We start from the raw sequence: 24,245 nt of genomic DNA on the forward strand, positions 1-24,245 counted from the left end.
TGTTGGGTATAATGTGCCAGCCTGAACTGTGTCTGAGGGTGAGTCAGCACTCTTCCACTTTTAGATAAAAACATGTGCATTAAGAGTAACTTAGATTGAGAAGGCAAAGAGGCTGGTTGTCCAGGACTGCCCTAAACATAAGGCAAGTGTCAGGAAGCACAGAAGCTATCATTAGAGAAGTTAATCCAGAGCCATCTGCAGTAATGGGGAGAGTAAAAGTTGTTTATTTCTTCTTTCTTGAAAGAAGAAATGCCAGTTCTTCAAAAATGGTTTATGGGGAAAGTTTTGGGTTTTGAAAAGTGCACTAAATTTATAGAAAAATCTGTTTTAGTGTAAATTTACTTTTACTTTAGTTCTGCAAACTGTTTTTATGAGGGTCAAACATTTTCAAATTCTTTTATCCTAATTGTTATGGAAAAAGAAAAAACCCATATTAACATTAGAGGTTGTCCTCATTTGGCAAAGGAAGTACTTAGGAGGAGAAATGACATTGAAATTATATTGAAACAATATGTAAGCCATATTCTTCATATTAACAACTGGTAATCTTTCCCTTCTCATCTCATCTTTGTTTGATCTGCATTTTGACTATACTGTAATTTTGAAAAGGACTGGTTCCTGTTGCATAGCCATGTTGCAATCATTGTTTATTGTGCTGCTCTTATATAACACCTACTCTAGGCGTATATACTTAATTCTGATCAGGAGATTAAAAAAAATATGTCGTATATGAACATGCATAGTCCCAATAGGAAGTTTGTAACCATCTCCAAGAGACAAAACTGGTGAAATCACTGTTTCAGAAGGTAAACTAGCTCAGAGAAGGAATGCTGCTTCTGTGTCCTATGAACATGTGCAGTGTACAGGCTCCTCTAGGAAAACACAGATGACGGAGGTACATGGAGCAGGATGCAAAATGTGCATCATACAATGCCCTGATATTCAGAGTCCAGTTCAAGAGTCACCCGAAAGAAATTCTCTTCCCGGCTATGCCACCTCCTTCCTTTGGGGGATCTTGAGCAAGACATGTTTTGACACATATTTCAACTTCAAAACCCACTGACTTTTGAGTCAGTCCCCTGGCATCTGGGACTTCGATTCTTTCTGCCTGACCAGCCTAACTTCGAGAGGAGCCCCTCATTAACTTACAGAATCTGACATTTTCTAACCATTCTACCACAACTGCCCTTTGCTGAATGACCTATATTTAACTCCGGGCACATGTGTAAGCATTGCCTCAGGTGGCACCCTCATTTCCCAAACATGCACTGCAATGCAGACATAGAGCATCAGTGAATACACCTGCCTGGCATCATGGCACTGTGCAGCCACAGAGCATCTCTGAACACACCTGGCACTGTGCAGCCAGAGCATCGCTGAACACACCTGACACAGTGCAGCCACAGAGCATCGGTGAACACACCTGGCACTGTGCAGCCACAGAGCATCGGTGAACACACCTGGCACTGTGCAGCCAGAGCATCGCTGAACACACCTGACACAGTGCAGCCACAGAGCATCGGTGAACACACCTGCCTTGCACCACGGCACTCTGCGGCGGGATCCGCCCGCCGCTGACACGATTCAGAGGGGCAGCACCGGCAGCCGGGAGGTTTCCAAGGGCAAGGGAACAGGGAAAGGGACGCAGTGCCAGGCTGATACCAGGTACCAGGCACGGGGCAGGTGCTGCCGGGCCGGGGCCGTGCCCCGTTTGCCCGCGGGGCTGCAGCAGCTGCGAGGCCCACCGTCGCTTCCCTGTAGTGGCACCAAAACCTGCACTTTAAACCTAATGAAACAACTGCCAAAAGCCCGACAAGTGCAGCAGGTGGTGTAGTCGCCATTCCTGGAGGTGTTTAAGAGGGGTCTGGGTCTGGCGCTAGGTGATGTGGTTCAGTGGCTTAGGAGTCACAGGGGCAGGGCTGAGCGGACGGTTGGACTGCATGATCTTAAAGCTCTCTTCCAACCGCGATGACGCCGTGAGTCCCCGACCCCGGGGCACGGCGGCGCTGGAAACTCTCCGGGTCACCCGCGGCCCCTCACGGGACGCGCCGCCCGCCCCCCTCGGCCCCGCCCCCCTCACGCGGCGCTGCTCTCCGCCAATCAGCGGCGCTGCTTTCCGCCAATCAGCGGCGCCATCCCCGCCCCCGCGCCTTCCCCGCCCTCCACTCCTCGCCCGCCGCGGCCGCGCCGGCCCGCCGGGGACAGGACGTCTCGCGAGAGCGGCGGAAACCTCGCGAGAGCGGCGAGGCCCCCCTCCGCCCCCGCCCCCGGCCCTCCCGCCGCCCCCGCCCCACCGCGGCCGGATCCGAGTGTGCCGGGCGGTGGGAGGGGAGGGAAGGAAGGGAAGGAGAGCAAGGGAAGGAAGAGAAGGGAAGGAAGGGAAGGGGGGGCGCCCGGCCCTGCGCAGTGAGCGATGTTTGTCCGCCATCGCGGCGGAGGCTGAAGGAAGCGCCGCCAGCGGAGCGAGGGGCCCGTGCCGCCGCCTCTCCCGCCCGGCCCGGCCCGGTCGGCCCGGCCTCCGCGCCCCCCGGGAGCCGCACTCTCAGCGAAGGTCGCCGGCGGCCTCCCTAGGCCCTGTTCCCGGGTCCACCGCCCCGCCGCGCGTCCCCCGGCTCTGCCGCCCCGCGCCGGAGGCGCCGCCGGACCCGAAGATGTCGAACCTGAGCAAGGGGACGGGCAGCCGGAAGGACACCAAGATGCGGATCCGCGCCTTCCCCGTGAGTACCGGGCCTGGGCCGGGCCGAGCGGCCTCCGCAGGCCCCGGCGCCCTGTGGGCCGCGCTGTGCGCTGTGGCGGCCGCGGGTGCGAGCGGGGCGGGGGGAGCTGTCAGCCGGCCTCGGGCACCGCCGAGGGCCGTGCGGGGCGGGGGGAGCGTGCGAAAGCCGCTCCTCAGGGAAGCGGGGCTGCACGGCGAGTGGGAGGCGGAGGAACTGGTCCCTGCGATTATCGCCTCCCTCATCAAACAAATCAATTATGAAAATCCACGTACGGCGGTGGGGAGGGGGGCAGTGGGGACTGATTTCTTTGTTTTCAAGGAAAAGGCCTCAAAGAGGGAGCCGAAGGTTATGCGCTTTTATCAACAAAATTAGTTAGCCCCGGAAGGTGTGTGGGGGGAATATTTGTTTATGTCTTCTGCAAAGTTTCCTCTTGCTGAATTTCTTTCTCCGCTCCGTAGAAGAGGCTCTGAGTCGTATGATCATAAAATGTTGGTGGCACAATGCCAGCTGTTCAGAAGGTGCTACTATAAACATGTAGACGTAGGTAACTTGCTTCAGGTTCGGTAGAGTCGTGAGCGTGCCTTCACTTTGAGTTACGGAGTGGAAGGAGCCAGATTATTAATTTGAAGTGCCGTAACGCTGCTGTGTTTTGACAGTCGGTTCAATTAGAGCTTACAACAGAATAACAACTACAGCACGAGTAATGGCGTTGGGGAACGAGAGGAGTAGGAAAGGTTCAGTCTGCAGGAGGATGACCAAGAGGAAGCTTGTATGTATGTTCAGCGGCGTGTTTGTTAAAAAAAAGATACTTACTTGGGTCTCTGGGTTTTAAGGCTTAGCGTTGGCTTTTAAGGTTTAGTGTGAACTTTCCAATGCTGTGTCTGATTCCAGTAGGCAGTGGTGTAGAACTAATGTGCTGTGCCTTTATAGAGAAACTGGACATACCTGTTTATCTCATTTCACTGGCAAGGCATATATCAATATATTTGCTTCATCCAAACTCTTGCTGATGAAATTGGAAGATTCTTTATAGTCTCAGCAGCCAACTTTACAGCAATCTGAGTTATACTGTTTTACTCTTTCCTCTACTTTTAATTGCATTTAGTGGTAAAAGTGAAAAGCAAAAAGTGGCTATGAGATTAGGAATTTTAGCTGATGATAGGTTTTTCATCTCCATATTTCATTTATTTCTTTAAAAAGCCTTTTCCAAGAACATCAGTTTTGGATTATAGAAATAAAGGAGAAGACTTGCTGCCGTGTGGCCCATGGTTTTACTAACAAGTAGTAGGAAAACCTGTACAAAAATAAACCACGACAAAAATAAATGTGTGTATTTTGTAACAAACTGCACCAAAGATAGCAGTCTTTTAATTTGATAAACAGATTCATGTATTCCAACTGTGAATATGTAGCTATGGGTCAGACAACAAAGGCAGACTTAACAATGGGATAAACTTAAGTTTGTGTTTTTCAACTCTTCTATATTTGAAATCTCTTCTGCAGGGGTGAGACATGCTCTGCTGGAGCCCCGTTCTTACATAAAGTTTAACATTGTCAAGTTTTTTAAAACCGTTTTTACTAGCATGGTCTTTCTTTTCAGTTGCTTAAAGAATATCTAGGTTAAAGTGTGAAAAACAAAGTGTCTTCTCTCTAAAATAATATGTCACAAGTCATTAAGGCCTGCAACTGTTTGGGGACATCTCTTGATAGCCACTTTCCAGGTGTCCCCTCATATATTTTTTTTTTACCTAAGACATTTTGTTGACAATCCAGTTGATAAAGTGTTTATAGAAAAGAGGCATGCACTTTGTTAAGAGGCTTGGGGGGGTTTCCCCTTCTTAACTGCAGAAGTGAGCAACTGTAGTTGATGTGAAAATCTTAACATCTTAACACGCATTTTGTGTTGGCTTAAGTGGTTGTAAAGCTTGGTCCAGGAAATTACTTTGTGCTAGTGACTGCAGTAGGATTATTTGTGTCAATGAGGTACGTTTTTGTGGGGGGTAGAGTCTATGTTTAGAAAATGTAGTACTCATGCAGCAGCTATGGATCCTCGCTCTTTTGTCCCAAATGTGGTGATTCTGCTCTTCAGCTCTCAATTAAGAGTGCTTCCAGAGGTGGTTTTGTAGGCTGCTTCAATTCATCTTCTTATTGATCATCTTTCCTCAGGAGGTCTTCCTGGTTTAGATTAGTTTGTTTCTTGTATGGAGGTAGCTCTTTACCATTACATTAGGCTAGAAATAGCCAAATTGGAATGGTGGTGTTCTGAGCATAGCAATATTACCATAACTTCCTCTGTGTAGTTTCTGGTTTTTTAATATTTTACATTTTTATAACGTATTTCCTACTTCTGTTAATATGTTTTATAATAGCTAAAGGAAAGGAAAAATAGTAATTTGCTGAACATGGGCAAATTTTCTAACTTAAGAAAAATTTAGTCAAAGTAGATCAAAACATTGGAAAAGCACCAGTCTTCTACCTGAAGATCTTAGGAATTAGTTTCATTCTAGATTTTTAAATTTTCTTCCTTCTACTTGGTGCCAGTTTCTCTGTCATCCCAAGTATCCATTAAGATTTGCTAGTTCCTGGTGTGTGCTGTGATGTGCTTTTTTCTACCTCAAGTGCAGTGGCATGGGGTACACGGTTTGTTGAAGTGAGTTGTACAGTAATCAAAAGTAACCAAGAAAAACAGTTTTCTGTATGTTTAACCTGTGTTTCTTTTCAGAATTTACAAACTATCTTACCAAAAAAGAAATTTGCCTTCTCTTGTCCATTGTGACTTAAAGATGGTGATGATGTTTGCATCAGATGAGGATGTCTTCTCTTGAGACTTCAGATCTGGGCATATTTCAAACCTGGGAAGAATAACAGAAATAAATTTCTAAGAGAGTTTGTTGTATATTCAGGAAAGCAAACTCATGAGGTTAAGCTTGTGCAGTTATCCTTGTGTATCACCACAGAAGACTTCCAGTGTGCTACTTTCAGTATCCACTTCTGGTACTTTTAACACATCCATAAAATATAGCTGTTCCATATTTATATAAGGTCTATCCAGAGAGCATTCGGGGTGATGTTAAAGCCAGAGATGGAGCAGTAGAAGAGGGCTTTTGAGAGACAGGAGGTTCCTTTTTCTTAAGCAGTCTTCAAACTTTGTTGTTTCAAATTCATATACACAGATATGAATATGGATGCTAAAAATAACAGAATTTCCGAAATGTCTCATAATGGTCCATGATGTACGTGGTCTACTGATAACACGTGCATTATATGGAAATGCAGGTTTGATACAAGTACAGCACGTGAATTGCACCTGTTTTGAAGAAGTGTTGGGGGTTGTTTTCTTCCAGTTTTAAAGGTGCTCTCAGGGTCTCAAATTGGCTCTCAGTCCTTAACTCTCAGTGAGCCCATTACTGCTGGCTACAGGAATACTTTGAAAGCTCTCAAATTTGCAACAAATCTGATTTTAAGACGATTTAATTAACTGTGAAAAGATGTGCCAAAAATGGTAGATTTGCACTTAAAACTTTTGGAGAGATGTGATTTCTGTAAGGAAGATCTAGAATGCATAAATTATGTTTCCTGCAAGTGTATATGAGCTGTTTTGTTGTGACTGGTTAGCTAGTGGAAAACTGTAGCTCTAAGTGTGTTTTGATGGAAAAGCTGTACATAGTAAAAAAAAAAAATGCACATTTCTTATAGAAATAATCAGAATGTGGGAATTCAGAAAAACGTTTGGGGAATTAATTTTCAAAATTTAAACATGCAACATTAAGCTGTTTTGAATGAACTTTTTTGCAAGAGCTCATTCTTCTCTCAGTGCAGGTGTCACCATAAAATTGGTTGGATGGATCTTTCTGAAAGCCAGCATGACCCAGTGTAGGTTGTTGGGTTTGATCGTTACAGTTGGAGGGGTTTTTTTGAATGCTTTCAGTGATTTTCCTTTCCTGCTGAGTTGTCTTTCTTCTCTAGAGCAGTGCTACAAAGTAGTGCTATGCCAGTTCTTGGAACTATTTTGGTGGATCAGTGTTACATTATGAATTCTGCACAGCATTCAGAGAGATTCTACACCTGCTCTTGCAATAGAACAAGTCTTTTTAAAAGTACCTGTAAGCTTCTGACTGGTTTCATTTGGAATACTTGTGCCCAAGAAAAGTCTCATTTGTTCAATCTTGTGCAGAAAGATAACTTTCATCTCCTTCAACTGTTTATTGATTGATGTCACTCCTTCCTTAAATAAAGTTACATAAACTTAGAAGTAAATAACTCCAGCTCTTCCATGAGAAAGTATTAAGACTCATTTTCATTGCCAGCACTCCTTTCTCTGTGATCTAACAGCCACTTGTTCTAGGCTTTGTGTAGGCAGAAGGCTTTTTTTTTTAAGGGAGCACCAACTGCTTCTGTGGTTTGTTTTGAGTCTTGGGGAATTGATGATGCAAGTTGAGATGAGATTTGTTAAATTTAATGCTTCAACCTACAATGTGTAGATCCATCAGTTCCAGAAGTTGGTGTAAATTTGGTCCATCTTGAGCATCGTAGAGCAGATAGCCCCTAGAAAAAGCACTGAAGTGTGGTTAAATTTTGAAGCATTCAGGTTATGTAAGCAGTATGTGAGGATCTGCTTTGGCTTATAACCCTCAGAGCCTGCATGAGGTGTTGGGGAGAGCGTGGAGAGGCATGGAAGGTGGGACAAGAGTGGAACAGGGAGGTGGTCTACTGCAGGCTTTTTCAGCTCTGAAAAAAGTAACATGAACATACCAAGTGCTGCAAGATCACCTTGGTTAACTCCACGTTTTACATGCTTAGCTTGTGAATCTTGATTACTTTATATTCTCACATATTTGAGAACTTCTTAGCTAAACCCATGTAGCGTTCACAGTCATAAGTTCACATTCACAACTGAAATTTTGGTCGGCTTAAAAAACTAGGAATAAAACAGACCAAAAACACTAAAATACTGTTTCTTATTCAAAGGAAGGGTTTTTTGTGCGAATTAAGAAAAAACATGGAAATACTTGCTATTTACTGGACAGTTAATCCTATGATGTCCTTCCAGTTTTCATAATTTTCTTTAATGAAATGCTGTGAGCAAACTGAATGTCCTAATAATACATTTAGAATTTTTAAGAGGTGAGAGCACTAATTCCAGGCCAGTCTGAGTAGTTAGTTATAGATGGGTTTTTATTTGGTTGGGTTTTTTTGTAACACACTGTGCATATTATCTTTTAGTATTTGCCTCACCTGATCTTGTTAGCATTCCACAGTTCTGTAGATGTTCGGGTTTCAGTTACGAATTTTCTTGTTTTCCTTGTTAACTTAAGTTAACTCTGACTTAAGTTCAGAGCAATCATCATTTGCCTTGGTATGGTGTTGAGCCAGTGTCTACATGACTCAAGAAGGAGCAGTGCCATTTATGAATCTTGCTGTATTTGAAATTTGCTTGATTTTTGCACAGGACTACAAGGTTAAAGCTAAAGAGTTCTGTTAGGATTTTTATACTGGCTAATTCAATCTGAGCTTTTTCAAGTGGCCTCATTAAGTTTCTCCATCCCTTCATTGGGGTTGTATAGTAATGCATTATTAAACAGGAATTAATGTTTTTCCCTGGTAGTGGTAGGTAAAATAACTCTATGAGAGTAGCTAAACTGATGAAGAATTTCTGATATTCTACATGAATAATTGTGATAGTAGTATGTAACATAAAATTAGGCTTTTTTTTCTGTAAAAGATAGTAAAATCTCTGTTTTACTTTTACTGTGTTCTGGACAGATACACACAGCACAAGTGACCCCATTTTGCAGAATTTCAAGCAGGTATTCTGAAGTCTTAGGCTTTGATCTGTAGTGCAGGTAGTCCGAGTGCAGATGCTTCTAAATTTTCATTATCACGACTGATGTGCAGTGTCAGTGTCTCTGTATGTGGTGAAAACATTTTGTGATAGACTGAGACAGATTTTTCTTAAGATAGTTTGAGTCCATTCATAAAACAGAGTGATTGTGTTACAGTCTAAAATAGGTTCTTGACCTTGTACATATGCTCACTGGATCTTATCTTGATTTCTAGTAGCTGTACAAGTGGAAAAGCAGCTCTTGAGAAGTAAGGTCATGCTTTTCATTCTGAGTCAGGTTTTGTGGAAGCAGAGCAGGAAAGTAGCGTTGTAGAAAACTCCAGCACAGCCAAGCATACTTTTAATATCATGATTATTTTATTTTTCTGAAGGTCAAAAATGAGTTCTGGAGTTAAAGCCAGTAGAATTTTTAAATGACTGATGTTTCTTGTCTGAAGGTGTAAGCACTGGCAGCTCAGCATAAGTAAATACTGTTAGATGGCTTAAGAAAATAAGTTCCATATTGATTTTAACATTTTAGGAAAGGTAAAAAGTGCACTTAATACCTGACTACTGCAAGGAGGACAAAACTGTAATAAACATTTATGTGTGGATGGTGTTTGCAGTGGAGTGGCCTCAATTCTTTAGTTAGCTGTGTATAAAATTAGTGTTTGAGGGCTGACACTGTCTTGCTTGTAGTTTAAATAAGGTATAATACTGTGCAAAATGTGAGCAGATAGCTTGCTTTATTGGTTTATGATTATGAATGAGGCGCATTTGTGGAAAAGCCAACTTTTGTTTAATGCTAATGAGAATAAACATAAATTAAGGCAATAAATTATACATGTGAATGATATAAAATTGGACAAGCTTATATAATAAATTCATAACATTAATTTCTTAGCCTGCATGTGGTCTGAGCATAGGCTGTGCATGTCTTTTTCTTACATGATGTATGTGAAGAATCTTTGTTGAAATAAGTATTTTACTTCCACACTAGTTTTGTTTTTAAAGCATTAATAACATCTGAGTGGACGTGGATTTTTTTATATTCCATACCTGAATTTAATTTTCTGTATACCTGTGAATTTTTTTCTATTGCAGTCATTTCAGTGTTAGTCTTAAGTCTTCCAGGCACTGCTGATCTGTGCATCTGATCATGGTGTTTGTGCCATGTGGTATAAAGATTCCCAGAGAGAGGTTGTTGTCAGGACACAGGGGTATTGATTATCTGTAAATTTGTAAGAGATTTATTAATTGTATCTTCTTCTACCTGAAGTAAGCTGAGGGGGAGAAAAGAATCATCCTGTGTTGGCCTCTGTGTTGTTTACCATAAAATTTTATCTTTCTATTCCTCTGCAAGTTCTCTAATTGTTCTGCTGCTATTACTATGGTGGAGGAGTTGTCATCAAGCCCCCAAAATCTCTCAAGGCCCTTCAGCCCCACCATCTCCCTTTATTCCTTCATCCCCCTCATCATTCATTGTGTTACTTGTTTTGAAATGACTACAGGAAAAGTGTCTGCAGTCTGTATAAGCTGGTGTGTATTTCACAGATTTCCTCTTTACATAGTGTTGATTTTTGGACAATTGTAAAATACTGTGCTACTTGTAGGTTAATTGAAAAAAATCCAGAAATTATTCCTGTGGGATTTGCCTTCAGTGTTGAGTAGGCAAGGAATGGGCTATTTGTGGTTCAGGGAAGCTTTCTGAATTCAGGTCATCAAAGCTGGAAAGTTAATGAACTAATAGACTTTTTTCACTTGGTGATACGATACCCCTGAGGAGGCTCGGTGCCTTCCACAGAACGTATGGATGTGCAGAACAGCATTTCTCTTCCCTTTGACACTCCTTAACTGGGACTGAGGCATGCAGCATCTGCTATTTTTGAAGGTTGTTATAATACCAATATTATAGAAGTCACCAATACAAAAGAGTTGCCAAAAACACCTAAAGTTTAATCCCTTATTAAATTAAGACTTTTTATTTCTGTTTTGTAGTGTTTGTTGGGTGATGGTCTTAAAACTAAATCAATATATGATCTTGTACTGAATCAAAGTTTTAGTCTGTTCTGACTAGGTTAGAAACAATATTTTTATTAGTTTAGAGTTATGAATGATCTGAGTAGTCTGGGCTATAGTGGTGCTGCTTCTGCTGACAGTGACCTGTTGTCAGGTATGGTACTCTCAGGATGGCCTGCTGCTCATCACCTGCAATGCTGAGCTCCCACTTTTGTAAAAGGAAATGAAGAGAGTCAGGGGCTTAAATCCCATTGAAATTTGAGGTTTCCAACTATCTTCAGTCTTTGCTGGTAAATCTTGTTAGGTTATACATAAGCAAACAACTTCTCTTTCTGCCTTCAAGTCTTTAGGAAGTTGAAAGTAACTCCAGTGGAAGAGGAATGAGCCACTTTCCTTTTCCTGCAGTGTAAGAGCCTGAACATGGGCCCTTATCCCAAGTAAGCAGCTTTGAGGAAATTTGCAAGCGACTGTAATTTATGTAGTTTGCTCAGTCACACAGTCCTCAGGTTTTGAAAAGCTTGTCCTTGCCTCTTAGAAGCTTTTATTGCAGCAGAATGCTAAATGTCTTGAATGAAATTTTAAGATTTGGCCCTGTTTGTAAATGGGAAAAGGCATGCCCAGTAATTTATAAAATTTTGTGCCACTGTTGGCACTGTCTTGTCATTTCATCTTTGCCAAGAGCCTGTTTGACAGCTGCAGACACACAACTGAGCTGAACCTGTCCCTCCCCACACCTTATAGACCTCTAGGATCCTACTGACATGTGAGAGGGGATGATTCACTCCCAGAAATCCAGGTTTTCTTTGTTCCATATTCTGCTGTTCTAGTTAGGTTCAAATATTTTCTTTTGACACCAACTTTGTTTAGCATAGAAACAAAGCTATGTATTTCTTTCAGGAACATATTATCTCCCGTTACACAAGCCTTTTAATTTTTTTTCCATAGCTTTAGTTTGAGGAAGGTTTTTTGGGATTACTACCTCTGAAGTGAGTCAAGAGGACTCTGAACTTTTTGTTAGTCTTCAAAAACATTGATAACAATTTTTATTCTTTTGGGTAGGACAGAGGAAGTAGATCTTTGGTGTCAAATCCTTATATTTCTTCCTCTGTTTCATTCAGAATGGGTTTTTCTTGAGTTACACAATCTTGATACAATGCATTCTTCTTTTCCCCCACATGTTATTTGCACCATAGGAGAAAGTACATCTGCTAAAATGAGTCAAAACTTACTTCAGGTCTGAAAATGCTTCTGTTAATTTGCAGAGCTAAAAGTGAAAGATCAGACATTCTGAAATGTGACTTGGATCTGGACTTCAGCTCTGAGTTTGCAGAGAAGTAAAAGTATAGACAGCGTATAGCAGTATATAGTATATATGGAGAGTATATAGAGAGCAGTATAGACATCTCTTCTTTACCCTTGTTAGTTTGAAGTGCTCTAGGGAAATCAGGAGTTTCATTGCAGGTGTTTTATAGTCCTCCTCTATTTTCAGGTGCTGTAGTAATGAGCACTGTAGAAATGTCACTGCATTTGTTTGGAGAGGGCCTTGGTAAATAATATCACTCTTTTGGCTGTTTAAGCATTTCCATTCTGTATCAGTGACAACAATCTTTTGAGCTAGAACTTCCTAGATTTAGCCTCTTAGCAATTCAGTTCTTCTAGAAGCTTGGACAAAACCAGTTAATTGTTTTCTTTTAAATACAGCTTTTTAAAAAAGAAGTTTTATAATGTCATGTCAGGTGGGCAGAAGCTTGCATCATGGCAGGGGAGATTTACTCATTCACAGCTATGCCTTTTGTTGTTTGCAAGGCATTTATATTTGCACATGCTGGGGAAAAAAAAAGATGCTTTGTAAAAACTTGGATTTCTGTATTTTAATTAAGTACCATTCTGGTGTCATCTTTGGGCAAAGCATGCAGCTGTAGAATAAAGTCTTTAGTGTAAATAGTGGCACCTTAGAAAGCTTATGTTGAAAAGAAGTTAATTTTGGTGTGTTTTCTTTGCTTTTCCTTAGTATCCAGCTGTTTTGGAGAACAACATCCATTAATCCTTGCTGAATAAAGCACATGTTTATTTCAAGCATTTTGGGTCTTGTGGGAAATAAGTAGCAAGGCAGATGAGTGAGGAAGAGACAGAGTTAAGCTTTGTATAAATGATCAGAGATGCAGGTGTTACCAACTTTGATTATCCCCTGTTATTACTTAACTAACTGGTAGGGTTTTTAGAGAGAACCTTGAAGACTGATCTGTGAATCCACATATATATACCAATAAGTGGATGAAAAATGAGACTGGTGAGTCAGCATTCATTTTTCATTGGCCCACTCAGACAAGCAATATTCTGCTTTTGTCTGTATTCATAAGAGTTCTGTATTAATCTGTATTAATAGAGTGACTGAAGGTGCATTTTGTAAGTTGAACATCACAAATTGCAAAGTGAACCCATAAGTTGATTTTTGGAGAGTATAACAGTTTGTAGTTGCTTATACTAGTATGGGATAGTGTTGGGAAAGTGTGCAAAGGTATGTAAGAAGAAAGTTGTCTGTGTTCACCGAATCACCACTGTGTAACTTTGTGTTTCAGTTTGTTTGCCTCTTCAAAGTGTCTCTGTTTTTTTCATTTTTTAAAAGAAATTAAACAAAAATGTTATGGTTATATTTTACCTTGTGTTTATCTGGTAAGTGATGGCTGTTCAAAATTACATAGTTCATAGTCTTAGTTCAGATGAAGCAGGTGTTCGGGAGGAGTTGGTTTTCTCAGCTTTTTTCCCCTTCAGCATTTTATGTTCCATAGATTTGAATACAAAAGATGAGGTGGGGCATTTGGGAAAAACAAAGAAACTGTATTAAATGAAAATTGAAATCTAGAGTAAGAGAGGGATGTTGGTATTTCAAGATTAGGCTCATTCTTCTGAATTGGTTCCTAAAATATGACGGATAAATGAGTATCTGATCCTTAATTTTGTTCAGTTCCCTAAACATGTCAAAACTGTTGCTGCAGTATTACATGGTCTAATAAAGACTTGCTTTAAACTTTTCATACAAGCTGTTAAATTTTGCTGTTGTGTAGTTAAAATCCTGTCAGGCCTAGCTACGATGCAGGCAAGTGTTACATTTTGAGAGAAGAAACAAATCCTTTTTCCTGGGATTTGCTAGAAAAGGAAGTTCTTGGAGCATATTGCATTATGCTGTAAAGCTCAGGACCAACCAGCTAATCCCCTTCCTCTTCAAGCTCCTACCCCAAAGCAGCGCTTGTTTTGTGAGGAGACCAGCATTGCTCTGAGACAATACCTTGGAGGTAAACCAAATCTGCCAACCGTGATGCAGGAGGTGACTCCTCCTTTTAAGGAGCAATCACTTTTTAGGCTACTTAACCCATCTGCTCCATACTGGCAGAACAGCTTTTCAGTGCTGCAGAGCCCATTCAAGCAAAGTGGAGGAGGAGAGGATTTTGCCTAAAATACTGCAGCTCTTGGATGTTTCAGTTGAGAAGCAGGACTCGTCTTTGACTTAACTGCATGTTCTGCTGTGTAAAGCCTGGGAAGGAGAGGTGGATATTGCAATTCTGTATTTCTGTTACTGATTGAGTACTGTCATGGAGTCCTGCTTGCAGAAGCTCAAGCCTTTCTGAGGATGAGACTAGAATTGATTCTTCCCTTGGCCTTTAGAGGATTTCTCTCAGCGGTGGTTATTCAGCTTGTCTGCTGAGCCTGGAATGGGACATGGTGCAGGCTGTGAATATTCCTTGCAGGAGGAATCTGGAGAAGTTATTGTAGGGTTTGTCCACCCAAACAAAGTCAGTGCTTGAATATCAAGGGAAGAGTGGCGAACAAAACACAAGTGTTAAAAATAGTGTCAGTATTTAATCTTGTAAATGACAACTGGCAGATGTCATAAGCAAGTTATAGGCATTGATTCTCCCCACCACACACACTCTCTGAGGCAATATAATAGTGTAACAGGCATTTCCTGACACTCCTTAGGAGTTGTGGATGATACTGTATTGTCATCTGCAATTGTTGCTGAAGGTCACCTAGGAGCAGAAGGTGTTCTACTTATTAGGACAGTTCTTGTAGAACATTTCTGTGACTTCCCTGTGACTCTTGACTCATGTTCTAAGATTAATAGCCCAGATTCAGGAGAAGAGCAGTGACACAGGGTGCTCCTTAGTTTCTTCATGCTCCTTCTCTTAGCCTCTAGTCAGGTTTTGGGTGTGTCACAGTCAACCTGTTCAGATAACATGATTGAGGAACTTTGTGGAACTTTGTGTGTGGTGGTTTTGGTTGTTCAGAGATTAGCTATTTTTATTTGTGGGAGAATGTGTGTAGCCCATGCATCCTCTTCCAGATATACTCATTGTTATATAGTGAGGAAAATTTAAGAATTCAGAAAAGTGTGGAAATTGGGCTCTCCATTTGGTATTAATAGGAGTACATTTTATCTGCTCTGTAGCTGAAAAAAAAAGTAGTTCCATATCTTAATATGTCATTTTTCAGAGATATTCTTGGAGCAAATGCTAGACAATATATCTCTGTCATTGTAAATTCTGGTCTTTTAAATTAACAATATTCAAAGGGTTTATAAAAATTCAAATAGTGATTAGGTTCTGAGGCTGGAAATGTGCTGCTCTTGCCCTTTTCTGGATAACCTCATCCAAACTTCATCCAGAGAATGGAGGATGCAGGCTCAAGATGCTGAGTTATTGTGTAACAGACTATTTAATATCATCTTGATGGATGCCATATCTTGCAGTGGAAAGGAACACTGTTGGTAAGAGTCTCCGTTGCCTCAAGGACTGTGACTCTGTGGTGGCAGTTTTAGATGACAGCAGTCGGACCCTTCTCATTTTTTTCTGCTGAGGGATAGGAAATGGGGGAGTGAGAATAGGTGGCAATTATTAGGTGCAAATGTTACTCCCAGCACTGCTAACTAACTTTAATTGTTGGCATCCACTCAGGGTAGAGAGCATAAACACCTGTATTCTGTAATTTCAGTTGGTTCTGGTTCCAGTGCTCTGTGGTATTAGACCTGTGAAGGATGTCATGGAAAGGAATGAGGCAAATGGCTGCTTTTTTGAAATCGTTGAGAAGCCTTGTTCTGCAGTAATCACTTCCAGACTGCCGTGTTTCACCTGCTAATGTATAGAATCATGGTAAACACACTCCAGCTATGCTGTAGAAAAACTAAGTAGTAGTGTTTGTAACATTTTTGAGAGTAAAAGTGTCCTGTAAATGTGTTGACAGTCTATTAAAACTTCTGAGATTCAACAAGTTGGGTCTGAGATCTTTGTGTGAACTTTCTAGAATTTGTATAGAAATTTCTTCTGCAAGAAGGGTAAGAAACTGTGTCTGGTCACTAATCTTGAGAGTACTGGTTCGTGTATGTCCTGTTGCTGCTGGTGGACTTCTGTGGATACTCCTGCTGACACTGTAGGACATCTGTTTACCTTTTCCTCACTTCTTTCTTAACCACCTCTTGTTAAGAGGACTAAATAGCTACTTAAAGTTGGTATAAACTATCCAGATGTCAGCAGGCTCTTAGCAGTTTGGTTCTGTAATTTTTCTTTGCAATTCACAGCATTTCAAGCATGGTTATACTAGAGGAGCTAGCTCTATAGCCTTAAGGGCAAAATGGTGAGAAGGAAAAAAACAAATATGGAATGAAGTTGTGTTCAGGGGAAGCCGTTGTAAAAGTTAAAGTAAATAAAATGGAAATTATACCCCAAAACATTTATTTCTCTGCAAAGTAATGTGGATTTCCAACAGCAGATATGTTGGATGTTCCTGGATCTGGGAGTTTTATTGTTGTTTTTTGACTGTAGTTTGTAGAAGCTAGGGAGCAAACAACAGGTTCCCCTGGTGACCACGAGTCACATATACACAGGGAGCCCTGATTTTCCAGCTTCCTCAGCCTGCAGCTGTAATGTGTATCATCAGATCACCCAGTGGTTAAAGTTGGAAGGCACTTCTGGAAGTCATCTTGTTCTGCCCCACTGCTCAAGCAGGGTGACCTAGAGCTGGTTGCTCAGGACTGTATCCAGATGGCTTCTGAATGTCTCTAAGCGTGAAGACTCTGCAGCCTCTCTGGGCAACCTGTGCCAGTACTTGGCCACCCACACAACAAAAAAGATTTCATGACAATCATGAGGAATCTCCTGTGTTTGTGCCCACTGTATCTGCTCCTGTCACTGGGAGCCACTGCAGAGGCTGGTTCCCTCTTGAGTACACCCTCCCTTTGGATTTTACATATACTGATTTGGTCTCTGCAGGGTTTCTCTAGGCTGACTCTGTCCATCCTATTAAAGATGCTCCAGAGGGTTGTTAGCAGCCCTTCACTGGACTCTCTCCAGTGTTTGTGTCTCTTACACTGGGGAACCCAGTACTGGACACAGTGCTCTACACGTGGCTTTCCAGTGCTGAGTAGAGCCCTTGGCCTGCTGGCAACTCTTCCATCTGCAGCCTAGGATACCCTTAATCTTCCTTGCTTCAAGGGCCCAGTGGTTTCTCATCAACTTGATGTCTGCCAAGAGCCTTGAGTTCTTTTCTGCCAAATGTGCTTTCCAGCCATTTGCTGCAGCAGGCATTAATGCAGGGGATTTTTCCTTCCCCCTAGGGATGGGATGCTGCACTTCCCTTTGAAGTATGTGACTAGAAGGGGGCCAGTGACATTTTGTATGAAGTTACACGTTGATCAGAAAACAATGAGAATTGAGCTGTTTGCTCATTCTGATTGAATACTGGTAGTTACTTGGAAGTGGTGGTGCCTGTAAGCTTGTAGGAAGGAGAGACTGAGAAGTCTCTTCAGACCTGTTGCCAGCTTTAGCTGCTTTGCAGGTGATAATGGCAATTAGATTGCTGACAGTGATTGTTTATTTGACTTGATTTTAGTAGGGTAGACAAACACTGTTAAAGGAAGAGGCTTGAGTGTGTCTGATCCTGCACTGTGGAATAAAGGACCTTTTGAGTCCTTTGCAATTTCTTTTTTGTGAAATGATTGTACTTTCACGTACACTGACATTTTAGTCTAATTTCCTCAAGATGTACTTGTGCTACACTCTGAGTTCAGATGTTTGTGCTCGAGTTGCATCTTTGAATCATTAGCATTTGGGCAGCAGTGTGTGGAAGTTTTCCAACCAGCAGCTTCTTATAAACAGCTCTCTCTCCTGCCAATAACAGACTTGGTCGCTTTCCCATTCCCCAAGAAAGGTAATGTTCAGATAAGCGCGAGTACATTAACACGTTTCCTCTGCTTGGACACTGGCTTCTTACTATCTTGGTGAATCTGGGTGTAGACACTACTGAAATTACTGGGATTTCACTTCTGAGAGCCCTTCCAAACCTGGGTAGGTTTTTCTTGAAGCAGCAGTCTGGGTTCTGCTTTAGTCTGCAAGAATACAAAGACACAAGCAACTGTATTCTAACCGTGGATTTCAGTTCTAAGATACAACCATTAGAAGAAATCTGGGAATGAACACAGAAAAATATTTGGGCTCTGATCCTGCATTTGTGGAAGTGGATCACTTACAGTCTTTGTTGCTAGAGATCTAGAGACTTGCATAAGTCTTCATTGTTGGGTCAGACTGGGGGATTAGGATTGCAGTTCATTTGTCAGAGACGCTTTTGTAGAGAATTCTGAAAAATGCCAGTGTTCTAGTAGTGTCAACAACTGACCTATTGGTTATTTGTTTGGATTTTAAATCTGCCTACAAGCCTGACTTAAGGAATGGGATGAAAAGAGATGAAGCTATGAGTTAAATAATCCAAGAATAGATTTAGTCATTGCAATTCTTACTTACCTTGAGAATGCAGGAGGACCTCTTCTGCTCAAATACTAAACAACTTTTCAGCAGCAGGGAGGAAATAATACATTTTTACTCGAACTTTACTGCAGTGACTTACTGCCAAATAGAATGGAATTATTTAAAGTATTAGGAGTCTTTGCTTTGCTAGAAAACACTGCTGCAAACAAGTTAGCTATGGTAGATCTTTTTGGAGGACACTGCTCTTCTAACATGATATTCTTGAACTTGAGCTGTTCCCATAAATCCTCACAGATAATAATCTGAGTCAGAAGCAAAATAAGAAGCTGCATTGAAAAGCAGAGTTTTTAATGCTTAATCCTAAAAGGTAAAAAGATAATTTTAAAGTTCTTTTTCAGATATTTCTGTATATTTATCTCATGGAGAAGTGTACTTCTTAAAACTACCTTTTATGGGCCTTTCTTGTGCTTTCAGAGTTAGCTCATGGTGTGTCAGTTGTTAAGTGGCACAAAGCTCTGTGTTCTTGTTTGTATTCAGGGACTTTGGAGCAAATAATGTCACAATCATTCCTTCTTTTTTAATAGCATTTGGATTTAAAGTACAAGAATTAAACAGTTTGCTTTTTGCTTTTTGCTGACTGGATCTGAATTACTGGATGTGCTGCTTTATCCCTGTATGTAACCTACAGAGATGTTCCCTGGGACCAGCCCAGAAACAGGAACACTGTAATACTTTGCAGACTGGTGCCCAGTGATTTGCCTGGTTTATACAGCTCATACCTTTGCTTAGAATACAGTGTGCAATTAAATTGCAGTTGAGATAAAAAGGTTGTGTTGGCTGAGAGTTTTTTTAATTAGCAAGGGGAGCCTCTGCTTTGTTTGAAAACAAAACCTCAGATTTTTGAAAGGAAAGCTGACAAGCTCTTACTTGGATTGCTGTCTGCAAATCTAAATGGTTGCTTTCTTTATCAGAACTTGTAAATTGGTGGTTCAGGAAAGCTGTAGAAAATGACTTCCCCGAAGGAGCACCAATGTAGCAAATGCAAATTAAAAACGAAATTACTGTCCTTTCAATGCTGTAGCAGAATAAGGAAGAAGTGTGAAGGGACCTGTGGCATTCCATCCACCATTCCTCTGTTGTTCTGAGGCTTTGCATTTAGGAGATAGGGATCTAAATTTTTTTCACTCTGTTTTTCATTTTATTTTGGTTTTGCATTTTTAAATATGTAATGGCCTATGTTAAGTTTGGGGTACATGAAGTTTAGTAGTCAAGTGCTTCTGGTATCAGAGGCATGGGAAAAGTAGCAATAAGACTATTTTTATAATAAAATTTCTTGTATTGAAGCAAAGCTCCAAAAGATGAGCAGGATAGACAATTGTGTCTTGTTTTCATTTTATTCAGCAGCTCATTCCTTCCAAGGCAATGAATGGCTTATCTTTATTGTGAACTCTATTGTTATTTATCATGTCCAGGAAACTTGATATGATATTTTGAAAATACATGTAAAAAAATCTACTTGGAATAAGAAAAGTCTGCTAAATAATTACCTTTGATTATGAATGGAGTCAAATCTAGTCTTCGTATCTTTCCTCTACTCACTTAGTGGGTTTTGTTGGAAGGAGAGGTAGATTAGGGCTGCTCATGATTTTTCTCTATAATGTCACATCATTCTTCTTTACTCTTTTAATACTTTCAGTTCCTATTTTCAGGCCTGCTTAGTATTGATAGACTCTGGGATATTTTCACTTCCCATAGTAATTCTGGGAATAGCAGCTTTTTCCCCTTCTTTCTTCAGTCCTTTTCTTTAGCTATAAAATGCTAAATCTGTTCCTGATTATGTATAAACTAAACTGAACTTAACTTCAAACACTGCTTTTTAAATTGGTTTTAAAAGTGTTTGGGTTTGGTTTTTTTCACTTGGGTGATGAAACTTGGCTGGATCACAGACTTTAAGCAATACTGGCATCTGATTTATTTTTTTTTTTTTTTTTTGCTATACTAATTTGCAATCCCAGATGCTGCTTTACCTATAAAACATCATATATTGAAGCACCTTTGCATTGGCAAAGCACAAGTGTGAAATGATTCACACTAAGTACTACATGGAAGTTTGCTGCTGTATTGAGTCTATTTCCTGTAAGAGTTTTTCTCTGAACCTGTTTCCTTTCTATCTGTGTATTTACTGAAGTGTACAGATCTGAATAACGGGTCAAGCAGATGCTGAGTGCTTGGTACGTGTCCTTTGGAAAGGTATTTAATCATATTTGTGTGAGGAGAATATGGTCTGCAGGTGTTAATATTGGGCATTTGTGGAGGTTTTCAGTGGTACCTGTAATTATTTAAATTGCAGGTGCAGTGTTGTAGGTGTATAATTCTTTGGCTGTTAGTATCTCAGCTAGTCTGTAGTTAGCTTGAGCAAAAGATCTGGTTTGCTAAATCTGTGTCAGACATTATTTTTTGTTGTACAGGTTGATTTGGGGTCTGGTGAAGCAGATCAGTATGCAATGCAATTTATGAGCTGTTAAATAAGGTGTTAATATGGAATGAGAGTTAATTATCTCTTATTGATAACCTGTGGAGGAAGAGTGGGGAAGAGACTTTTGTCCCCAGTTATCCACCTTTTCACCTCCAAAGGCTCTGGAGTTGGATTTTGGGGATTTGCAGTTCTGAAACAAAAAAGCATTAAACTTTTGCGAATTACAATTTTCATAAATATTTCTTGAAATCTGTATTAGTCTTATTAATACTGTTTTTCTTTTAACAAAGTTTGAGAAATCTTGCAATAATGGAATCAACAAGATGGGGCAGAACAATTACCTCGTATTATGTATATTCTTTTTTTATTCAAAACAATAACGTTATGTTTTATTTTTGCAGATGACTATGGATGAGAAATATGTGAACAGCATTTGGGATCTTCTGAAAAACGCAATCCAAGAGATTCAGCGTAAGAACAATAGTGGTCTCAGTTTTGAGGAGCTGTATAGAAATGCTTATACAATGGTGTTGCATAAACATGGTGAAAAACTCTACACTGGACTAAGAGAAGTGGTCACTGAGCATCTAATAAACAAGGTTTGTTCATTTGTGAATTAAAGTAGAAGTGTAGTATGGAAGAATTTTGAGCAGTTATTTAAATGACAAAAAAATCTGTTAAGTTACCTTGTGTTGCGGTGTAGCTTCTCTGAAAAATGTTAGCATAGAGCTAACATCAAGCTCAAATGATTTCATGTTCCAGGTACTGTTTGTTCTAAGTAACTGATGGAAGACAGACCATAGGAAGCACTTTTGTGTTAACAGGAAACAATTTTTTTTAAGAATAACTGTTAAGAGCTGATTTTTTTTTTTAAAGTTTCGTGTCATTTTTGGTGGCACTTTGTGGCTTTCTTAGGCCAAACTTCTCTTGTTTGCCAGTCAGCTTTATCATCTGTGGTACAAATAAATACCGATGTAATGTGGTACAATAAGTACCAGTTGTTTTCTCTAGGCTAATGAACTAATTCACAAGTTAATGAGACAGTTGTGCTGGGGTTATGCTCTGTAAAGAGGCAGTAGGCACTGTTCAAAACCAGCAGCTCAGCAATAGCAAAAGTCATGAGTAGCTCACACTCTGCCATGTCAGCCTTTGGAAAACAATGTAAGTCAGTCAAAATGACATGGAGAAACTTTCTGAAGATGTAGCATGTGAGAAAAGGAATCTTCAGGTTGTGTTAAACCATGGAACCACTTCTTTAGAGAAGTTTGGAATTGACTGATAAATATGTAAGTGGAAAAAGTTAGAGGTCACTTTTTAGGACTCCAGATAATATTTTGTGGCAATAGGATTCTAAGCCTATGGGTGATGCTGCATTACTCATGGTAACATCCATAGCAGAGAGGTATGTGTCCACTTTCATCCCATATTTGATCCCATGTTCTGGCTGTGGGCTCAGATGGAGTATCAGATTTTTTGTCCTGTTTTTACAAGATCTGAAAAGGGAAGTCAGAGACCATCATGTATCTTGGATGATTACTTCTGGCTGAATTACAGAGAATGAATGGGAGATTTATGGCTAAATAATGGAGGATGCTTGGGGACTTTTTTTGTGCATTCCAACTGGAGTTACTGCTGTGGCAGAGAAATGTTTTTACTTTTCTAAAATCTTAGTTTTCAAAGGTGTGGTCCAGATAAGTATAGTCTAAAACTGCTTTGAATGTGGGGCTTTTTTACTGTTTGCACCAGACACATCCTCTATGAAGTGACTAAAGCATTTGCAGTTCTTTTCTATAATTGTAGCACATCTGTGTCTCAAAAACTTCTGGTTTCATTATGTGTGCATTCATAATCTGTACTATTCATATAAAATGTGGCAAATGACTGAAGCTTTTTTTGCCTTGTTTTTGTGTCTTGTTCCTAGGCTTTAGTTTATCCTGGTTTAATTTGATGGGTGTTTTTTATCTTTGTTCATAGGTATTCTGCCACTTATCTTAATTCCTAGCTATTCTGCATACTAAAAATTATGTGTTTGCAGAATTAATTATTCTGAAGTGCTGATTGTGGCAGGCTGACAGAAGAGCAGAAGATTCTAAGTTTGTGCTTTCAGTGCAGAGGCTGAGAGGACTGCACAGATAGTAGCAGTGCAGAGAAATGCCTTTTTGACACAATACTCCTGTATCTGGTGCTTAAAAAAAAAAATCTTCTCTGACGACAAAATATTCTGATCTTTAATGTGATTAATCAAATTTTATCCATATGTATGGGTGATAAATAGATGACCAAAACTTTTTCAAATAAAAAGGTTAACTGACTTTCAGTAGTTAATTGCTGTGGTGTTAAAAAGGCTAAATTATTCTGATCATGCCAGCCTGTAAATTAAATAATCCAAGGAAAAGATGAAAAATATGTCACTTATGCCAAAAATTTCTGAACAATAACAGAAACTTAGAGAGACTAAAAGCTACTGTTTGTCCCTTTTGAATGTTTGCTTAGACACATTATGTTGAGGCATGTATAGATGGAAGTATGGAAAATAGTGCATTGTTTATGAAGAACAGGATCAGTTTTATAATGACATCTTATCTTTGTGCCATTAGTCTTGTTGTAAGATAGATTTAAAAAAATAAGTTTTATTTAACCTCACATTTTGTCATAGAAATTTTAGCAAGATCTTTTGTTTGCTGTCTCTTTCCAAGAGCAATTATGTGGTAAATTTTAAGTAGCTAATGAACAATAAATGCTGTCATCACAAGTCTTTGTAAAATTTCTATTCAGAGAATCCATGGTGGATTCTAGAATTTGGAAGAGGGGGATTTTGCCAACTGAAGTACTGTTCATTAAGTTTTGTGACTTTTGTAAAAATGGAAATGTTCACAGATGAATAGATTTTACTGAAGAACTATACTCACTTCAGGAAGCACTGCTGAGGAGCCTACCCCAAATTTGCAATAATCATTAAGCTGTAACTGTCATTTGTTGCCCACATCTCCAGGTTATCTTTTTAGAAAAAAGCTGCATTCTTGTGATATTCCAGTCATGCTGATTAATTAAGAATAGCTGAAGAGACTAGGTAGAGGCAGTGTATATGTTCAGCTGTTTTTACAAATACTTTTAAAGCTTGGAAAGCAGAAGCCTTCATTTTTGGTGAGGCATGGTTAAGAGCTGTATTTGATTTTCACCTGGCAATTAAATTAGCATAAGTTGTGCTTATACAGCATTTTCATTAGCAATCAAACACTAATGACAGAAGTATTTAACTTCTCAACAAGAAAACAGTACAGTGCACTGTCTTGACAGCTGAATTGTAAATAAAATAATAGGTGCAAATATGATCAATACGAGGTGCATTGCAAGCAAGTTATTATCAAGACTGCTTGATTTGAGACTGGCAGACCACAGTGGTTTGCAGTTCTGTTCTGGCTGTGGGAGCCAGGTATTCTGCATCACTGAGACGAGTC

General features: G+C 40.1%; 1 protein-coding gene across 2 annotated transcripts in view; it reads left to right on the forward strand.

The window, feature by feature from the left end:
* Window positions 1-2,278: 2,278 nt before the first annotated feature.
* Window positions 2,279-24,245, forward strand: part of CUL3 (cullin 3) — a 54,556-nt gene continuing 32,589 nt past the window's right edge. Inside the window, exons 1-2 of one of the 2 annotated variants that reach the window (XM_062499012.1) lie at window positions 2,279-2,717; window positions 21,189-21,386. In XM_062499012.1, coding sequence (XP_062354996.1) covers window positions 2,652-2,717; window positions 21,189-21,386 — 264 coding nt within the window. In that variant the 5' untranslated portion in view covers window positions 2,279-2,651. The remainder of the gene's footprint in view (window positions 2,718-21,188; window positions 21,387-24,245) is intronic. The other variant, XM_062499013.1, reaches the window with a different exon arrangement.

This window comes from Cinclus cinclus, chromosome 10 (assembly GCF_963662255.1).
Source record: "Cinclus cinclus chromosome 10, bCinCin1.1, whole genome shotgun sequence".
In the NCBI taxonomy this organism is placed as follows: Eukaryota; Metazoa; Chordata; class Aves; order Passeriformes; family Cinclidae; genus Cinclus; species Cinclus cinclus.